Source organism: Lissotriton helveticus, chromosome 10 (genome assembly GCF_964261635.1).
Source record: "Lissotriton helveticus chromosome 10, aLisHel1.1, whole genome shotgun sequence".
NCBI classification, from domain to species: domain Eukaryota; kingdom Metazoa; phylum Chordata; class Amphibia; order Caudata; family Salamandridae; genus Lissotriton; species Lissotriton helveticus.
In genome coordinates, this window is record NC_136071.1 from 685,106,844 (window position 1) to 685,127,427 (window position 20,584).

General features: G+C 44.4%; 1 protein-coding gene across 15 annotated transcripts in view; it reads right to left on the reverse strand.

Moving 5' to 3' along the window:
• The window catches only part of KMT2C (lysine methyltransferase 2C), a 1,799,940-nt gene that overhangs the window by 381,138 nt on the left and 1,398,218 nt on the right, over positions 1–20,584 (reverse strand). For all 15 annotated transcript variants that reach the window (XM_078663231.1, XM_078663229.1, XM_078663237.1 and 12 more), the window contains one exon: positions 18,289–18,501. In XM_078663231.1, coding sequence (XP_078519357.1) covers positions 18,289–18,501 — 213 coding nt within the window. The remainder of the gene's footprint in view (positions 1–18,288; positions 18,502–20,584) is intronic.

The window sequence follows — 20,584 nt, forward strand, 5'->3', positions numbered from 1 at the left end:
GAGTAGTGTGGGTAGCGTAATAGTGTTTTAGGGTTTAGGGTAGTGTAAGGGTGGGAGTAGTGTGGGCAGCGTAGTAGTGTTTTAGGGTTTAGGGTAGTGTAAGGGTGGGAGAAGTGTGGGTAGCGTAGTAGTGTTTTAGGGTTTAGGGTAGTGTAGGGGTGGGAGTAGTGTGGGTAGCGTAGTAGTGTTTTAGGGTTTTGGCTAGTGTAAGGGTGGGAGTAGTGTGGGTAGCGTAGTAGTGTTTTAGGGTAGTGTAGGGGTGGGAGTAGTGTGGGTAGCGTAGTAGTGTTTTAGGGTTTAGGGTAGTGTAAGGGTGGGAGTAGTGTGGGTAGCGTAGTGTTTTAGGGTTTAGGGTAGTGTAAGGGTGGGAGTAGTGTGGGTAGCGTAGTAGTGTTTTAGGGTTTAGGGTAGTGTAGGGGTGGGAGTAGTGTGGGTAGCGTAGTAGTGTTTTAGGGTTTAGGGTAGTGTAAGGGTGGGAGTAGTGTGGGTAGTGTAGTAGTGTGGTAGTGTTTTTGGGTTGGGGTAGTGTAAGGGTGGGAGTAGTTTGTTGTGTAGGTGTAGGGATAGAGATGTACCTTACCTTGCATACTTTTACCATAAGTATAGCTTTACCACGCATGCCTTTGCGTTGTAATGGCATGCGTGGTAAAAGCATACTCGTGGTAAAAGTATGCGATGAAATGGCATGCGATGTCATTGTCATCACGTTGTAATACCCGCGTTGTAATGGTATGCGTGGTATTAGAATGCGATGTAATGACATACCAAAGGTTGTCACGCCCTTCCGGATGTAAGAAAGAAATACAGGTCCTCAAACACCGTTACCGGATGAACAGAAAGGAAAGGAGGTTTAGAAGAAAGGGCCAGGAGCTCACTCACTCTTCTGGCAAAAGTGATAGCCACCAGGAATGCCGTCTTTAGAGTAAGAAGACACAAAGGACAGTTATGAAGAGGTTCAAAGAGAGCGCACATCAGGTATGTCAGGACAAGGTTTAAGTCCCATTGAGGCATTATGAACGGCACGGGAGGAAACGTGGCGCGGAAGCTGGATCCGCCAATGGCGCCGACGGGCCAACAGGATCCGGACACGGGACCGTGGGGCCCGAAGGCGCGCCAGCGGGAGCCCGAGGCCTAAAAAGGAAGTCCAAGGTGGCAGGGAGCTCTTGCACCTGTTGGGGAGTCGCCGATGGACCCGGGTGAGGCAGGTAGGTCGCGGGACTCCCAGGCTTCAAGGGAGCCGCAGGGGCAGAACCCCTGTCCCCCTCGTCCGCATCCGAGGACCGACAGGGGAACGTTGGAGAACGAACACACTTCTACGACTTCTTTTTATGTCGTCGCTTATCGGAATCCGAGGGCAAAGACTTGGAGCCTGAGGAGCGGCGACTGTGGTCCCGGGAATGGTGACTGGACTCGGAGCGGCATCAGGACAAATGCCGGGCCTCCAGCAGTTTCCTGTGCCACTCCCACAAGGCCTTCGGGGCCATAGCTCGACAGTCCCGGCAGGCCCGGGAGCCGTGGTCGGTCTCCAGGCAGTAGAGGCAAACATCATGGGGGTCCGCCACCGTCATATTGCGACGGCATGCCCCACAGGACTTAAAGCCAGGCATCCCTACGTGCACCAGAAGAAAAAAAGGGGAGATAAAAGTCTCAAAAGAGTAGTCAAAAAGTGACTCCGGTACTTGCTCTATCCGATCTGCGCTTGCTGGCGCGGAAAAAGAAAGAACTGACGTCAGCGCGCATGGGTGGCGCCTAAGTAGTCTCTGTGACGTCATCTCGGCGCATACGACACCAGCGATGGACGCAGAGGCGCAGGATGCCACCTACTGACGCGCAGGGGTACAGCTAGCAAAACTTTCCGGATCCAGTCTGACGCCTGGGGATATTCTAAGGTAAGGAATCTATCACTAACGTGTCTCTTTCAGATGTTTAACATTTTTGTTTGCCCATGACGGTTTCATTTTGCCTGTTGGATTGTGGACTTTGCAGTACAGGATCCGTTGTGTTTTCGGATTGGCCGTGAATACCTGGTTTTCCCTCCTAGTTTCTCTCTTGGTCTGTGCTTAGACCTCCAAGTGAGTGAAACCATATTAACCCCCTCCCCATTCTCCCCTGAGCAATAGTTATCTTATATATCAGACACTGAACAGACGGTGCTCCAAAAGAGCAGTAATCTGTTAGTTATTTTAAGCTGTGTTTCTAAGAGCTTGTACACTCGTTTCTTGGCAAGGAGAGCGAGTAATGTTTTGGACAAACAGTATTGTTAGAGGGAAAAGTTTGTTAGGCCCTTACCTGCAGAACTCCAGAGTATGGATTGAGCTTGCGGTCTCCTAGGAGATTCGGAATTGAGGAGCAGCTTTCAGACACCTGGCAAGCAAACATTACCTGAGGTCGCAGGGACCTTATATATACTGCTATTGGATGCTACTTGAGTGCACTCATTGGTGGTTGCATCTGGTGTTTTTACTGGATTAGGGTTAGTGTTCTCATTGGTTTAGTATTTGAGGGTGCTGATTGGTTCCTGGGTCAGAGATTCTATTGATGTTGGGCTTAGGGTTAGTGATCTGATTGGTAGATAGGTTTAGGGTTTCAGGGTTTCAGATTGGTTCCTAAGGACGGGTTTTCTATTGGACGTAGGGTTTAAGGTTTCTTGTATGATTGGCTGCCGGGACCAAGGTTGGGACTAGGGCTAGGGTTAGGCTTTCTATTGGATGTAGGGCTTATGGTTTTGTGCCCGACGGGATGCTAGGACTAGGGCTGTGATTGGCTGTAAGAGGCTGCTATCCTATTGGTTCTAGGGCTTGGGGCTAATGCTGTGATTAGTTAGGGTTAGGAATAAGATTCCCATTGGCTGAAGGGGTCACCTGATCACTAGGGCTTTTTAAGGCCAGGGTTCAGGGCTTCTCAGCCCTCAAGGCTAATGGCCGAGAGGACAAGGGCAGCTGCCTGTTTGAGCCTTATCGAGACTGATTGGGAACAGGGCCAGCAATGCTGCCAAAACTTACATATACCAACACCCACCTATCCCATTCACAACCGGAGTAACACACTCACATCACATGTACTCTACTCAATTACTACAAACTAACACAAGACAAAGTCCAATGTCTCAGCACCCACTACAAAACTCCAGAAATCAAACCTATACACCCATCTATCCCAGCTACCACACATTTCCACCATCACCCACAAACAGTACACAACTATATCCTATACCATTAAGCAATCCACTCATCACTAACACAATCCAAATCCACACCATACTTAACTATATCCCATCCAGACACGCACTCACTGGTCTAATTACTCCTAACAGACACCCTTTTGTCACTTACAAACCTATACTCAGTCTTCCATCATTTCTCCTACCAACACCCTACTCTTCTTTCTACCTCAATAACACAACCACATAAGACTTACACTCCACAGCACCACACATTACCTCTTGGAGCAATCAAATCTAAGACACACACTCTTAACTACTTCATCCCCTCTTACACACAACATACACTCCATTCACAAATACATAACCATCTCCTTTACCTCACAAATTCCGCTCACACCAATACTATACAAACAAATCCATCTCATAAAACAAATTCATCAGCACCTTGTGTCACTACTGCTCAAAAACAAAACATAACACACACACCAACACAACAAAATCTCCCCAGTGCAACACCTCATAATACTTTGTCACAAACTACATACACCCACCTTTCAGACTACACAAATGAACAAACTTCAATGACTAGATTTCTCTCTTCCACCACACCTAACACATATACAGCAACTCTCTTTAAACCGCCTCTCATCCACTGGATGATATAGAACCTTACTACATGACCCACATGCTGCACCACCACCACCTAGTCAGTCAAAATACTTTATTCGATTTTAAAAGAAAATCATAAAAAGACATTCCATACATAAAGAGCCTAAATACATATTACAAATTATTTCAACTGCGGTCATATATAAAAAGTTTAAAATACATATCCAAAGTATTACAATACATCCTTAAAAAACAATTAAATACGAAATATCTGCAAGAGCAGAAGGCTGTGCAAAATATCAATGTAATCTACAGTACCACCACCCACAACTCATACACCATACACCCTAAAGAGCTGCAAACAAAATAAGCAACATGCCACACATCACAACTTTGCTTCTCCATGTCTACTGCACAAGGTTACACTACAAAAATAACACAGAACACCAACTCACTCTTAACCGCTGTCTACACCACCTACACATGCAGACCCAGTAAAATGCCTTCTTAGTCTGCTGGAAGAGGAACACGATACAAAACAGCTACACAATTGCTATCCTCATACAGCTAATGTACGAGTTACTTACCTTCGGTAACGATGTATCTGGTAGAGACGTTGTCTAACCGCAGATTCTTAAACTTAGAATATTCCCAGGCGTCAGACTGGATCTGGAATTTTTTTTGCAGCAGCACCACTGCGCGATGGGGGATGTCGCCACATGACCCCGCCCTGACGTCGTCCACGTACGTGACGTCAGTTCTTCCTGGCGCACTGACGTCAGTTTTCTTTGGAGAAACCTTTCCGCGGCACAACACGGAGCCACCAACAAAAACTGGGAAAGTATGGGAACAATGTGCGAAGGATGAAAACTCCATGAAATAAAGAAGGGGGATGGTGCAAAACACCATCGTAAAAGACAGTATCAGACACCGTCTACATACAAGCGAAAAGCAAAAGTGGAACAAGGCAGTGAGCAAGAACCCGGCAAAGGGAAGCGTAGACCTTTCCTAAAGTGCGAGCAATAAGGAAAGAATATCTCAACAGACAAAAAAAGACTGTTATTACCATGTAGAACTGTGCCGTCCAAGTAAGACGGAACACAAAAAGAACAGAAATTTACTGCAAGAAGGTATGAAGGTATGAAAAGACTGGCACTTCCCCTATAATGAAAGCCTGAAACAGAGCTTAACAGATCTTCAAAGAAGACGACTATATGAGAGACAAGAGCCCCTAGTCAATGGAGAAGGCGCAGCAGGCGAAGAAGAAGAGTCTCCTGATGACAGCGAATGAAAGGCACCATGTTTACAGGAAGAAGCGCATTGGAGGGAGTCAGCCGCATATGATAATTCCCAAAGGGGCGCAACTATGTGAGCACCCTTGAAAGAAAAACAATAGCAACTGCAAGGAGGCAAGTGGAGAAGCCCGCCTGGTTCTCTTGCCAAAAGAGTGGCAAGAGAGGCACAAAAGTGCAATAGGAGCTGTGAAGAGTTCTTGACCACATCCTCCGAGAGAGGCACATCGTCCAGCATCTGAGCACCAAGAAAGGAGCAGCGTGAAGCAGGAGTACTACCCCAGGAAGTGGGATGCAAAAGGAACCCTTATTGTGGAGGATGCAGGAAAAAGCAACTAAGTGCATTTAACCGCACTGAACATAAACACTGTCTCTTCAGAACAAGTGCGAGCCAGACTTTGCAGTAGCGAAGATATTTGGAGATGGAGAAGAAGGGGTTATCCATGGGCAACCTGTATAATATTATTATATATATATATATATATATATATATATATATATATATATATATATATCTATATATATATCGTAAATTCAGCAAGGTCACATCCATCCCGGAGAAGATGAAGGAGGTCAACACGAGCACCTTCAGAGGTGGGGGAAGCAGAGACTCTGCAGATTCCCACAGGGCAGAGGTAGCCAGAGCCAGGACACACACTGTATTCAGTGACCGAAGGGCAGCACTAGTGGAGGCGAAGATGTTACGACCCCACGACTCAAGCCATCTGGACTCCCGGGAGGGAGGAAGCATTAACTGAGGCAAGGAAGAGAAGGCAGTTTGCAAAACAAACCCCTACATGTCTGGGTGAACAAATAAGCAAACTGGATCATGTGAGCAGTACAGAGGCCGTGCAAGACATAACGAGCCACCGGATCATCGGAATCTGGCCGAGCCCAGGTGTCCAAAAGGGCGTCATAAAGAGGAGCTTCAAAGGGCAGAAGTGGCTCCACATTCCCTGACCCATGGTGAAGGACATCAAGCAGAGGGGACCGAAGGGGGCTGCATGTTTAGAACACAAGTGGCCAAGGGGACTGCTCTAAGAAACGCCGCACCGGCCTCGGTAGCCTTCCGAGGAGGGGACAGCAACTCATCGGTTGGTGAGGGCTGTAAACTAAGTCTTCCAAGACACTGAGGTTGCGACCAATGCCCGAAGGAAGGGAGCCCCATTAACGAATGGGGGTCCTGATGGGGCTCCTGAGGAGGCGGCGATCCTGCCGGGTCCACAAATTCTAAGGGGGGCACAGACCAAGATAGATCCGTAGTCGCTGGACGTCGAACTCTCTCCAGAAGCTTCCGGAGAAACGTCAACAACCCGGCATCGATGCGGTGCCAAAACGACTTCGGTCGGCACCGACCCTGCCTCGTCCGGCACTGACTCAGCTCCATCTGGCGTTGAGTCAGCCCCAGCCGGCGCCAACTCCACGTCCACCACGAAGAGCTCCGCTTCCGAAAAAGGGGATGGCGCCGGGGAGGTAAGCCTTCGGCGAAGCACCGGCGCCGACTCAGCCTGCACTACAACAGGCTCCAACTCCGAAGTAAGAAGCGGAGTCGGAGAGGAGAGTTTACGGCGCAGATCCCGGCTCCGGACAGGAAGCCGCCTGCCTGGAAGGCCGAGGTGTGCTCGAAGCAAGGCTTTGAGCACCAGCAACCACCTGCGACACCACAGGGAGCCCCATGGGACTATGAAGAGCAGCAGGGGTACTATGGGTCGTAGAGGGCGACCCAGCCGGGACGCACCTGGACAACGCCACATCTACTTCGTCCCTGGAGGGCGAGGGCTTATGTGGTGCCTAGGGCGAACCCACCGGCGAGTCCGTCGGGGACCCTGTATGAAGCGGAGGCCCCGAGGACGCCCCAGGGACAGGAGAGGACCCAAGGAAGGCCTGCAGGGCCGCGGCATAAGCCTTCGGGGTCCGAGTCGCCCCGCGCCCGGTAAAGGCAGATAGGGGAGGGCGACTCCCAAGGGCGTACGTCCGGAGGGCTCCGGGAACTAGTGCCCCCTACAACAGATGGCAGGGAGGTCGAGGACTTTGGTGACATGCGCCGTGACTTCCCCATAAGGGGCGAACGACTTCTCCGGGCCCCAGACGGCGACCGATGCCGCAACTGGAAACCAGAGGGGCCTGCCGGCGAAGAGGAGGCCGGAAGGCGAGACCACTCCGACCGGGACAAGCGAGCCGAAAGGAGCTGCGTACTGCGCTCCCGCCGGGACTTCGGCTTGAGGTGTTGGCAGGCGTCGCAATCCGTCGAGTCGTGGTGTCCACCCAAACACCACATACAGATAAGATGTGGGTCAGTCGTGGACATTTGCAGCGAACAGGAGGTACACGTTTTAAAGCCCGAAGGCATCGCACACTGTTCCAGTCACAAAGCGTCAAAAGGGGCCTGAAAACAAAGTCACACTATCGTCAAAGCACGTTCTCTAAACTATCTACTAATAAATGCTCGATCCCTCTCTAAAAACAAACTTCACATCTTCGACCTTCTCACGGAGGCGAAACCAGACATATTATTCATAACTGAATCATGGTTGGGAGAGGATATGGCTCCAGTACTGCATGAACCCGTTCATCTAGGCTATCAAACTGTCACCCAAAATTGTATGGGTAAAAGAGGTGGCGGCCTAGTTGTTGTGTTCAGACAAACATTACATATCACTAAATCTGACGACGTCTCTATAAAAGATTTTGAGGCTCCATTTCACCAGATGCAATCCTGCATCATCTTCCTCCTGCAACATCCTGCTCCTTTACAGACCTCCACCACGCAATGCGGCATTCCGAGACACACTTCTGGACATGGTTTCAAACCTCCTAACACTACACTCCAAACTATGCATTCTGGGTGACCTCAACATTTGTTTTGACAAACCGAATATGTCCCAACCCGAAAAAATATAATCACTAGCCTAGGCACACTGAACCTGCATCCGATTGTCCACAAAACCACACACATCGCTGGACACATCCTAGATGTCATTTTTGCTAGTACAGAACAAGTTACCTTCCAAACAGTTACTCCAGTCACATGGTCAGACCACCACTTGCTTACTTTCCAACATTAAACACCACAAAGCAACACACCTGAAACCACCTTATGTGCATCCACCTAGAGACGGTGGAACAAACTCAATTTGGAACACTTAGAAACCCAATTAACATCCAGTACAGATTTAGACACAATACATTTTGTTCAAAAACTATATGAGTGGCTACAGGAAGCTTTTGAAATCCTAAAACCACTAAAAAAGACAATAGAACAAAAGAAAACAACCATCTTGGAGAAATACAGAGATAAAAGCTGAAACGTGCCTGGCTCAAAACAAACACCAATCTAGACAAACTTTGCCTACAGGAAAATTAACAGATTATACAAGTCAGCTATCAAAAAAGGGAGGAAAAGATACTATTCTGAAAGAATCAAAATGCAAAATGTGTAAATAAAGTATTCTATTAAATAACTACAGACCAGTTACAAATGGACCTTTCCTGGGGAAACTGCTAGAAAGAGCAGCATTCCCCTAGATGTCACAATTTATTGTAGATAATGCCATCAATTTCAGACTTCCCAATGGGATTCCGACCAGGAAAAGGCAAAGAATCTGCCTTAGTTGCCATCTGGAATGATATGAAAAACACAGTTGATTGCAACAGGGTTGCTGCACTACTTCACATGGACCTTTCGGCTGCCTTTGACACGATTTACCAAGACACTCTAATACAAAGACTCTACGAAGCCGGCATAGAGGGGTCTGCTGGATCACATGGATAAGTTACTTACCTGTAATCATAGTTCTCTTCCAGGGGTATTCTCATCAAAGTCATAAGCATTGAATATACCCCGCCCACGTGCGGGGACACCGGAAATAATACAAATTATATTTAAAAAAAAAAGTGTGTGTATATATATATATATATATATATATATATATATATATATATATATATATATATATACACATATACATATACATATATATATATATATATACATATACATATATATATATACACACACACACACACACACGTGTATAATTTTGTCTCATACCAATGCAGCTCCTTTCTAGGAGGCTAAACAATGTAATAAAACACAAACTGCTTTTGCATAAATACATAATATATGTATAAAAACTCATGAGGGCAAGTTGCACTTGAACTCTGTTTTTAATGAGTAAACCTCATGAGGAAACTGCAAACTAAAAGCAGACATTGTTAGCCTACAGGCTACATTGTAAACCAATAACATAGAAAATGAAAGCATTTGCCCATAAAACTGGCACTGTGCCTTTAAGGCAGGCATGACCCCTAGCTTCCCATCATGCCTCAGGGGTGACAGTTAGGTCAGTTGTTATTTGCATAACCCTGAAGATCAGGGTACCAAGATAACATTTAACCATGAAATAATCTAATTTGCCTGGGGAGGCGGGTGGGTTGCTTATGACTTGATGAGGATACTCCTGGAAGAGAACTAGGATTACAGGTAAGTAACTTATCCTTCTCTTCCAGGGGATCCTCATCAGTAGTCATAAGGACTGAATAGAATAGCAAGCCCATCATCAACCTGCGGGCAAATGAGAAACAAAGTGACCCAATTAACAACAACCGAAAAAATCAGCTGTTGAACAGATTCATCAAGGAGGTTTGGCCTACTTGGGTGTCCGCTCTAGTATCGGAGTCAAGACAGTAGTGTCTTGTAAATGTATGCACTGATCTCCAAGTGACTGCTTTAGAGATCTCGGAGAGCGGTACATTATTGAGAAAAGCAGTAGTAGCCGCTTTTCCTCTCGTGAAATGAGCTTTGGGAGCAGTCAAAAGAGGCTTCTACGCTAACTGGTAAGCCAATTTGATGCATTAGACTATCCATCTGGAGATGGACCTCTTTGATGCTGGGAAACCTGTCCTGATAAAACCATAATTAATAAATAGGTGATCAGGCTTGATGTGAGGAGGAGCCTGCCTTTACACCAGTAACCAGCCCCCGCCGGAGTCTTACCCGAGAACTGCCGTCCCTTGGCCGGGACCATAGAGGGTTAACTAACTCGGAGTCCTCTTCCCTACAGGAACGCCCAGGGGAGAGCCACAACCAATGGGACACGATTGGGGCCATTAGGAGGGCGGATCTGACAGCCGAAGAACAGAACCCGGTAGACGCCAGCACACAGGAGGAGTACGCGCAAAACCAGACGTGGACCAGCGGTAACGAGGACCAACCAGAGGACAACGGCCCCACCGAAGCAGACAAAGAAGACGCTGCCGAAGGAGAGGCTAAGACCTGGTCTGAAGATCAGTGGACACTCCCGGAGGACGCCCAAGTGCCGCCGTAACTCTGGAGAGTTACGGCTTTCACGGTGCGTGAATCGGGCGAGGGGGTTGGAGGGAGGCTGGGGTGACATTACAGGTAAAGATTGGGGCACGGGGATTTGTGTGGGTTTGTGGCAATTTTGCTGTCTCTTTCTTTGTTCTTCCTTTTTCCGTCTTGGAGAGGGGAGCGGGTGCACATGGTATCCAAAGCTCCGACCACATGGTATCCAAAGCTCCGACCGTGTAAATGTACCGAGGTCCAGACTAGTGTCTGCGACTGTGGGCTGCCGTTTTCTTTAAAACCCTCAAAGCCTCTCGCTCCACACGCCTAATTGGTTGCCTTGCTTCGCTTATCGGGTAAAAGGAAGGCCGTTATCACATTCTGTTAATCACCTGTAGGGTTATGTCCTGAAGTAAGGGAATGTTTAAGACCTTCTTCGCTTATATTCTTTGAGCCCTCTTCTTGCTCCTATCCTTGCACACGTCCAATCCTAGTGCACCTGGTAATCTCCTTAATAAAAACCTCTTGGTGGTGGTACTCCTTTATAGAGGCCCATAACAGCCATACTTACCGACTCTGTTTCTTCTCTCTTCATGCTACCCGGGGGAACGACACCAACACCCGCCTAGAAAAGAAGACGATATCGCCAGAGGAAATCATCCACCATCCCAGAAACCTACGCTTAGAAGACGGCAATATACTCTACCAATTTTGTTGTGCACAGAATTTAAATAAACACGCCAAAATAGATCCACGCATAAGACCTCCTAGCTTCTTTTTCCGCCCGTCCCCCTCACACTTTCTCAATGACAGAGACCTGTCAAGATAAAACTTCAAAACCCTATCTAATGAGTGTAGAGCCCTCTCAGCTGGAGTGGAGGTATTAGGAAATAAGGTCGGAAGAGAAATGGTTTGATTTACATGAAAATCGGACACCACCTTTGGAAGGAAGGATGCGTTCTGAGGACCACTCTATTGAGATGGAAGACCAGGTAGGGTTCTTTTGAACAGAGGGCCTGTATTTCACTCACCCTACGAGCTGAGGTGATAGCCATCAGGAAAGCTACCTTCCACGTAAGGTATTGTAAGGTTGCTTTGTGGATAGGCTCACCCAATATATGCCGTTCGCATTCATTTAGTTGTAACGCAATATTCATTATTCATGGTTTGTCGCGCTTGGTAAAGGTGTTTAGTACACTGTTAATTCAATGCGCATTACTGTCTCTGATGGTTTCAACCGTTCCAGTACTTGAAACGGTTGAAACCATCAGAGACAGGAATGCGCAATTGAATTAACAGTGTACTAAACACCTTTACCAAGCGCGACAAACCATGAATAATGAACATTGCATTACAACTAAATGAATGCTAACAAAGTTACATGAATATACAATGTAATCATCGAAACCAAGTCACTCACACTATGTCCTATTGTGAAAATGTTTAAATTGCATAAAGTTTTTTCTTTTAAATTCACCTTTATCACTACAAGTCCCATAATGCCTCATTGTGGCAGATATGGGTATATATAGTGAAAGTAAAGAGGGACTCACTGACCGTGACAAAGGCCAGTCAGGCTGAAACGCGTTGGTCGAGTTGGTAACCTAATCTGGAGTGCAGCGTCATTTGTGGAATAAAAAATAAATATATATATATACACACACACACACACACACACTGCTCCGAACCATCTTTTCCTGGGCACTCTTGTACGGGTGCCTGATAGCATGGGGGTGAGCCCACAGTAAATATTTCCCCTCTGTTATTTATCTCAAAAAGGAATCGGCATTCACGGGATGAATTCCTTAATTTTAATGAAAGTTTTGCAAACAAACGCGTTTCGGCTGTTACCTTCCTCAGTGTGAAGGCAAGAACTGAAATGTGAATATATATATATATATCTATATATATATATATATATATCTATATATATATCTCTATATCTATATATATCTATATATACATATATATCTATATATATATATATATATATATATATATATATATATATCTATATCTCTATATATATATATATATATATATATATATATATATATATATATATATATATATATATATATATCTCTATATATCTATATATATATATATCTATATATATCTATATATATCGATATATATATATATATATATATATATCGATATATCGATATATATATATATATATATATATATATATATATATGCGCCTCGGATTCCGTTCCTGCTGCAGTTTCTTCTACCGCAATCAAAAATGGGTACAGACCACGGTATATGTGCAAAGATCAGTTTATTTTTCTGACAAGCATTACGTGTTTCGGCTCTCGTGAGCTTGCTCACATGACAAATGCTACGTTAATTGGTGATACTTTTAAAGTGACTGGTGCAAAGTGACAATGTGCAAAATACGCAGGTATAGACATAGACAACATATGGTTTAGACATATTCCTGTAGTCTTTCTTTTCCACGGCTACACAACGTGACTCAGACATGTTTTAAGAGCTAGTCAGTCCATTGCTATGTTCTGTGTTGTCCACATAAATATTTATCGCATATTGTGTACCAGCAGAAAGCAATCTTTTAAGATGTTGAATTCTGATGAGTCACTGGGTTGGATATTTCCGATATCTTGTGGCACTTGCAAGATATGGTCCTATATGTATGTGTGTGTGTATATGTATGTGTGTGTGTGTGTTTGTATATATATATATATATATATATATATACATACATATATACACACACACACATATATATATATATATATACACACATATATATATATATATATATATATATATATATATATATATATATATATATATATATATATATATATATATATATATATATATACTGAAAAAACCATAGGTTTCACACGTTATAGTTAGCTGGACATTTCACTCATACAAAACCATTGAAATTCCCCCGTTATAGTTAGTTCAGCTAACTATAACTTGCGCGCCCGCAATGCACTGCTGATGACGTCACATATTACATCACTCATGACATGGTCAGTGACATCACTGATGACATCATCCAGTGAATGTGTGTCTTTCTGAAAAATAAATGTTTTTTATATATGTATATCTAAAGGTCGATGGAAGAATAAATGGGTAAATAAGTGTCTAAATGGATTTTTTTTGTGAAATTGATTATATAACTGACTTATTAAGTGTATCTTAGTGAATACATGTATTAGCGAGTAATGTTTAAATATGTAAATATCTGTATCAGTGTCTCACTTTGTGTATATGTGGCTGCTTGGGTTGGTGAGTAGCTACATGAGTGTCTATATGGGTTATTAGTTGGTTTTTTGAGTATCAGCATGAGTGTCTGTATGGTTTGGTGGGGGTATTACTTCGCACACAGATGCATGAATGACTGACTCACTGTTTGTATGTGTTTTGAAGACAGCATGTGTGCAGGACTGTATGGGTGGATGAGTGTGTATGGGTGTGTTAATGAGTGAATGACTGTCTCAATAGTATCGTTATGAGTAACTACATATGTTTTAAACTAGTATATGTGAGTATTGATGTACATAAGTGAGTATATGTGAGAGTGAGAGATTGGAAGATTTCCTGTATAAATGTGTGTTTCTATAAGTGATTGTTTTAGAGAGTAAGTATGTGTACGTTTCTGTAGAAGTAAGTGTAGTGGCATGTGTATAGCTGTATATGCAAGTAAATGGATGTTTGATAGTTTATTTGCATGTGTGAGTATGTGAGTGAGTAACTATGGATGAGTATCGGTGTATAACAGGATGTATAGGTGTATGAGTACATATGATGAGTGAGTACATGTATTAGTGACTATATAGAACTGTTGGTGAATGAGTGTATGTGTATGTAGAGGTTGGAAATACTGAATAGGTTGTTGTAACTGGTATTGGCATCTCAATTTTTAAAAAATTTTTAGCTTCTATTTTTGAATGTGTGTATCAAAGGTTATATTACGGTGAGAGGAGGTCTGCCACTCTTTCACAAGGATGATGTCATCAGTGATGTCATTTGAAATGTAATCAGTGATGTAATATGTGACATCATCAGCAGTGCATATAACGGGGGAATTTCAATGGTTTTGTATGAGTGAAATGTCCAGCTAACTATAACATGTGTGAAACCTATGGTTTTTTCAGTGAATTTCTAAGGTTTTTTAAATGCTAATTCCTAACTATAACGTGGCTGAAACCTATGGTTTTTCCAGTGAATTTCTAAGGTTTTTTAAATGCTAATTTTTAACTATAACGTGGCTGAAACTTATGGTTTTTTCAGTGAATTTCAAAGGTTTTGTAAATGATAATTTTTAAATGTATTATTTGTTATATTTTTTTTATACTGATTTACTACATTGTGTTAAAGTATTTATTTTTAGATATTTTATTTTTTAAATTACATTACATATTTTTAATATAAATTGAAAAAAAATGTTTTTGAAAAAATTGAAATTGTATTTTTTTTTGTATTTTATATATTTTTTAATTTATATATATTTTATATATCAGGCAATGATATCCTATGGATGGAAATTCAAGTTACTGGTAAGTACGGTTAAAATTACTTTTCAGGATCAGTACTGGGCTGAAAGATGCAGCACTGAGGTATCTCCTGATAACAGGTGAGTAAATCAGAATTCGTAGTTCGGCTGACTTTAGAGGAATTTTTTAAGCTCCAAAACTCCACACTTAGAAGAATTTCCAAGTGAAACCAGTCAATGTTAGCCTATGGGAGGAAATTCAAGTTACTGTAAGTATGGTTAGAATTACTTTTCAGGATCAGTAGTGGGCTGAAAGATGCAGCACTGAGGTCTCACCTAATAACAGGTGAGTTAATCGGAATTCGTACTTCGGCTGATTTTAGAGGACTATTTTGCTCAAAAGTGAAGGAAGGGAGATGGGCCTGAGGTGATGTGTGGAAACACGCCCTGTGGCGCATTCTAAATTGGGGGATTAAGTCCCCTTGAATACTGGGGGTCCCTGGGGGCCAACTAGCCCACCAGGAACCGACACTATGCGCCAGGTGGCTGTGTTGCAGAGCGGTGTAAAAAAAGAGCGGGCCTCATTACACCTCTCTGCAACGCAGCCCACTGGCGCATACTGGAGGTTCCTGGTGGGCTACTAGGCCTCCGGGGACCTCCAGTATTCAAGGGGAATTACTTACCCCTCTGGAAATGCGTCAGGGGCGAGTTTGCAGAGTGGTGCAGGGAGGGGGCGTGGCCTCCTCCCTGATCTCGTTTTTTTGTAAAAAAAAAATTTAAGAAGGGTGGCTGTGCAGCCCCCCTTCTTTTTTGGGGGCCCTGGGGTCCATCCCCCAGGGCCTGACCCCCAAATATTATTATTATTTTTTTTTTTTAATGGGTAAGGGGCCGCGTGGCCCCCTCCCGTGGCTAATTCCAGGCCCCGGGGACCTCATCCCCCGGGGCATGGCCACATTTCAAAAATATTTTTAAGGAGGGAGGCTGCATAGCCCCCCTCCTCAGGCCTCTTCTGGCCCCGGGGACCCCATCCCCCGGGGCCTGGCCCTCTCCGTTGGGGACTGTGGGGGATCCCCAAGACCCCCACGGTCCCTGCCGGCTCCCCGCATCCTGCAGGAGCCGGCATCGCTTTTCAACATAGGGAGCAGCTAACATGCTGCTCCCCATGTAGAAAAGCAATAGGCTTTGGTTTTTAGAAGAGAGAGCATGTTTCTGCTCTCTCTTCCAAAAACCAAAGCAGGTTGCTATGGTAGGGCGGGAGCCGCGACCTACGGGGAGAAAGCGAAGAATTGCGGTGCTTTTTCACCTTCTTCTTTGACTTACCAGAGGAGTGCGAAGACTTGGACGAGATATGGTAGCTCCACAACCGGTCTCAAGCCCTTACCCTCGAGACTGGGAGCGACGTGGAGCCAACTGCTACACCTAAAAAGCTTTCGTACCGCTCACGCAAATACTTTGGAATCACGACCCGACAGTCGGAGCACGACTTAGGGTCGTGGTTGCGCTCAGGCACCAGAGGCACTAGAGGTGCGGGTCCGTCACAGACATCAGTTTGTGACAGATCTCGCAGGGCTTGAAGCCGGTCCAACGATGGGACATCCCTAACGCACCAGGATTCAAAGACTCCAAAAAAAAGTTGACAAAAGTTTTGTCAAAAAGTGACTAAGGGGCAAGCTCTGTCTGGATCTGCGCTAGGCTGGCATGGAAAAAGAAAGAACGGACGTCATCGGGCAGGGGCGGCATCTAAGTAGGCACCGTGACGTCATCTCGGCGAACACGACAACAGAGGCCGAGTCGACCGACACCACCTACCGACGTGCAGGGGTACTGCTAAGGAAAAAATTCTCCGGATTCAGTCTGATGCCTGGGGGTAATCGTAAGGTAAGGAATCTATAACTAATAGTCTCTTTCAGATTGTTCTTTTCCAATGGTACTTTCCCACAGGAGGATGGTCCCTGAGCAGGGTTCAACCCACAAGCTACCAGAATTGGCATCAAGTGGAGGGGTAAGGGGGAAGAGAGGCCCACTAAGCATAGCCAAATGCTACCCTTCTGGAGGGGGGGAAAGCAGTCTCTCAGGCCACTTCGTGAAGGTGACGGGTGGGGGTTTCCACCAATCTGACCTCCCCCATCCACCCCCAAGGTTAGCAGAAAGTCTTCTAGACACTAGGGTTCAGTTGAAAAATAAAATAGAATGGGGTTAAGAAGGGGGACCGGTTCATGTCAGCATTGTGCAATAGTTCCACCCCTACAGGTCCAGTAGTCTGTCAACCGGGCAGAATGGGGGATTAGTTTTCAATCTTCCCCTCCCTCCACCTCTGAGACCCTACAATCAAAATACTTAAGCCATCCCATGCCAACCAAGAGAAAATGTGCATTTTTTAACATGTAGCTTTGAAATAAGTGTTTGCCAGCAGATAGGGGCTCACCCCACCAAGCGGTCTCCTCCGGACAGTAGAAAGATTGTCTGTTGCCCTGGTGGAAATGAAGTGCAGTGCCAGGATGGGTAAGCCCCACACCCCATTCAGTCTCTCACTTTTTCCTGATGTCTGGTGCGCTTTCTGACCCCCACTTGGATGGACAGAAGTGTTTAACACCCCTCAAGCTATCCTTCTGGGGGGATAAAAGTCTATCAGATTACCAGTGTGGAGATATTACGCCTCATACAGCAAAGGCATTTTTGGGAGAAAACCTTCCATGGAAATCCATTCTGAGTCTGCACTGAAGGATACAGAAAAATTGGAACTTACGTCAGGGTTATATCTATATAACTCTGGTAATTTATAAGGAAGGAACTAAGCATCAACATACAGGTGTAAAAATGTTTGCTGTTGCCAGTTTTTAGGATCCAGTCAGGCACCCAGGGTGATTCAAAAGGTGAGGAATTTCCAGGCAGACGTGTATCCATTTTAAATGAATTTATACATGGCAATTAGGAATAGCCAAATGAGACAGCAACACTCACTGAGTTATGGATTTGTAGGTGGCACCACCATGGGGAAGAAATACTAATAAGGCGGAGAAAGAATTAAGAAATAAATAAAATAAATCCCTAAACACCATACAACAGCAATACACAGGAATGGAGTAAGTATTATGAGGAAGAATTCTCCATGAGGGACAGTGAAGGGGTGATGCTGGTTTTAGTAATATTGAACAAAGATTCACTGTCAGGTGCAGGTAGGCCCTTAGCTTATTCAAGCTTATGATTCTCCAAGCTAATTACATGGTTCAGTTAACTATAGGGAAGATCTGCTTTAGCCTCTAACTATTCTACTCACTCTCCGTTGGGTAACAAGGTTCAGTAAATTAATACCACTGTCATCAGGCACTAAATGTTTAGCTCTAAACGTCACTAAAAATGATAAACAGACAGGTTTAAAGGGGAAACCAAAAGCTGCTAGCAAGGTATTACCTTCATGGCCTTTAAAAATGTTCACACTCACATGTTTTAATTTTCCAAAATGTTCACTTTTAGGAAAAATTGCTTGTTTCTGCTCCTCGTCTTTCTTTCTTTTTTTTGCACGTGGTGTTGCTTTTTCTCCACTCTTTTGAACTCTCTTGTTTCTTGTTTTCTTCTTGTCTTGGTCTAGATTCTTTCTATCTGCTTGTCTTTCCCGATTTCCAATTTCTTCATGAAACACATTTTCTGCAGTTTGCTAAAAGGAATATAAATATTTTAGCAGAAGAGAACACCTGACTCCTGAAATTTACATAGGCTAAGTGAACTGACCAGGCCATTTTTCATTGGACTACAAAGAGTTCATTCTTCAGATAAAACACTTTTTATCTTGTTTTTATAGTAGTACCACGCTAATGCCTTTCATGGTAACCTTAGCACAGTGGAAATGTCTGCCCGGAAGCGCTGTCGTTTATTGAGTTTACATCTCTTTGCCCATGCCACACTTCTGGAGGCTAGGAGAGGGAATTGTGCACTTTGTATTGTGTGCTGCATAGAGATTTTGTGGTGACCTTGGACTGTGGTAATATGATTATTGCTTGTGCTGGGGTTGATGTTTAATCTTTCTCCCTACTTTACACTTCTGATGTCAAGGTGAAGAGGCAGTGCCTATTCACTTGCATTATGCACAGCAGACATTTGTTACATGACAAGTGGATTACCAGCATCAAATACAAGACATTAGAGTAGTATTGTTGACTACAGTGCCTTGAGCTTGTAGTCCATGGTGCCTTAAAAAGTTGTGTTAGAGATCAATGTGCAGTACGATACATTAATATGAATGATTTACAAAAGAGGAGGCTGAGGCACAACACATACAAAGGCTGCTTGCTATTTAAAACATTTTGGTGCCTGAGTATTGTGGACTGGCCATCTTAGTCTCCAAAACCAGGAGAAAATCTTCATCAAGTTAAAAGAAAATATGACTCCGCACCCACACTCCAACAACGTTTTAGTTAGTAACAACTTGATTAATCACACCAGTGATTGGACAGCAAAATGCAGATACCCAGAATGTGTGACTTAATCAAAGAGAATCTTTATTCATTAATTCTTTCATTAAAACATTTAATTTTCTTCTTGGATTTTGTTGTAGCCAACGTGTTTCGTCCAGTAGGACTTTTTCTGGAACTTATTCAATGTATCGCCTTGGAATTTCAACTGGAAGTTCTCTACTCATACTTCAAGAGTGCTAGATTGTGCGCTGTTTCAATAATCTGTATATACACTAAAATGTTCCTGCAAGCCGATCGGAGAGTAGAAGAAACTGTATGACCGGAAGAACAAGTTACTTACCTTCAGTAATGTTTTTTTTCTGGTGGATACAGTATCTGCCTGTGGATTCCTCACCTTTTTGATTATCCCCAATGTGCAGCATCCCACGAAAACTTTTCGCCTCAGCTCTCCCACGTCGACGAGGATATCACAATGGAATGGCTCCACACGTGAGTCCGCATACCAGAGCTAAGTCGTCTTATTCGGCTTTGGTTGGAGGTGTCCCTGTGGTAGACATCTGCAAGGAGGCAACTTGGGGCTCCCTAAACACTTTTGCGAAGCACTATTGCTTGGATTCGGAGGTGAGGAGGGAAGGCCATTTTAATCATTCTGTGCTTTGGTTTAGGCAGGCAGGCACCCTCCTCCGGGGCGGGACTGCTTGGCGATTCAATTCAAAAGGTGAGGAATCCACAGCCAGATGTATCTATCAAAAAAACAAGTCACTTACCTTCGGTAGCCTTTTCTGGTGGATACAGTATCTGCATGTGGATTCCTCACTGACCACCTGCCTCTCCATTGCCTGTCTGCTTATACTGAAAAATAATCAAGGTATATCTTAAGTGATGTATTGTTGGAATCATGTGGTGCTTGGCACTGGGAAATGTCTATGATGAAGAATTTCTAGTGTTGGTTGTGTTTGTATACTGTGTATGCTTGTATAAATGTTATCGGTTCAGCTGTTTGCCTCAAAGGCACAGAATAAAATGCGTAGAAGTGACGTCAGCACGCCAGTATGGTCTTCTTATGGTCCGATGACGTCAGAATGAGCGCAAGTACCTTTAGGAGGCTCCTCCTTGGCCACGGTGTAGCAGATCTCGATACACAGGATGATCTACCTGGACAGCTTTCCTTTGTGGAGAGCCTTGCCATTCATAAAGAGTTGATCGTCCAACCTGAAGTCCTTGGTTCTGTAGAAGTAGAAGTAGAAGCTGAGCGCCCTCTCGGGGTCCAGGTGATGAAGTCTCTCCTCCTCCTTTGAGGATGAGAGGGAAGATAGAAAGTGGGTA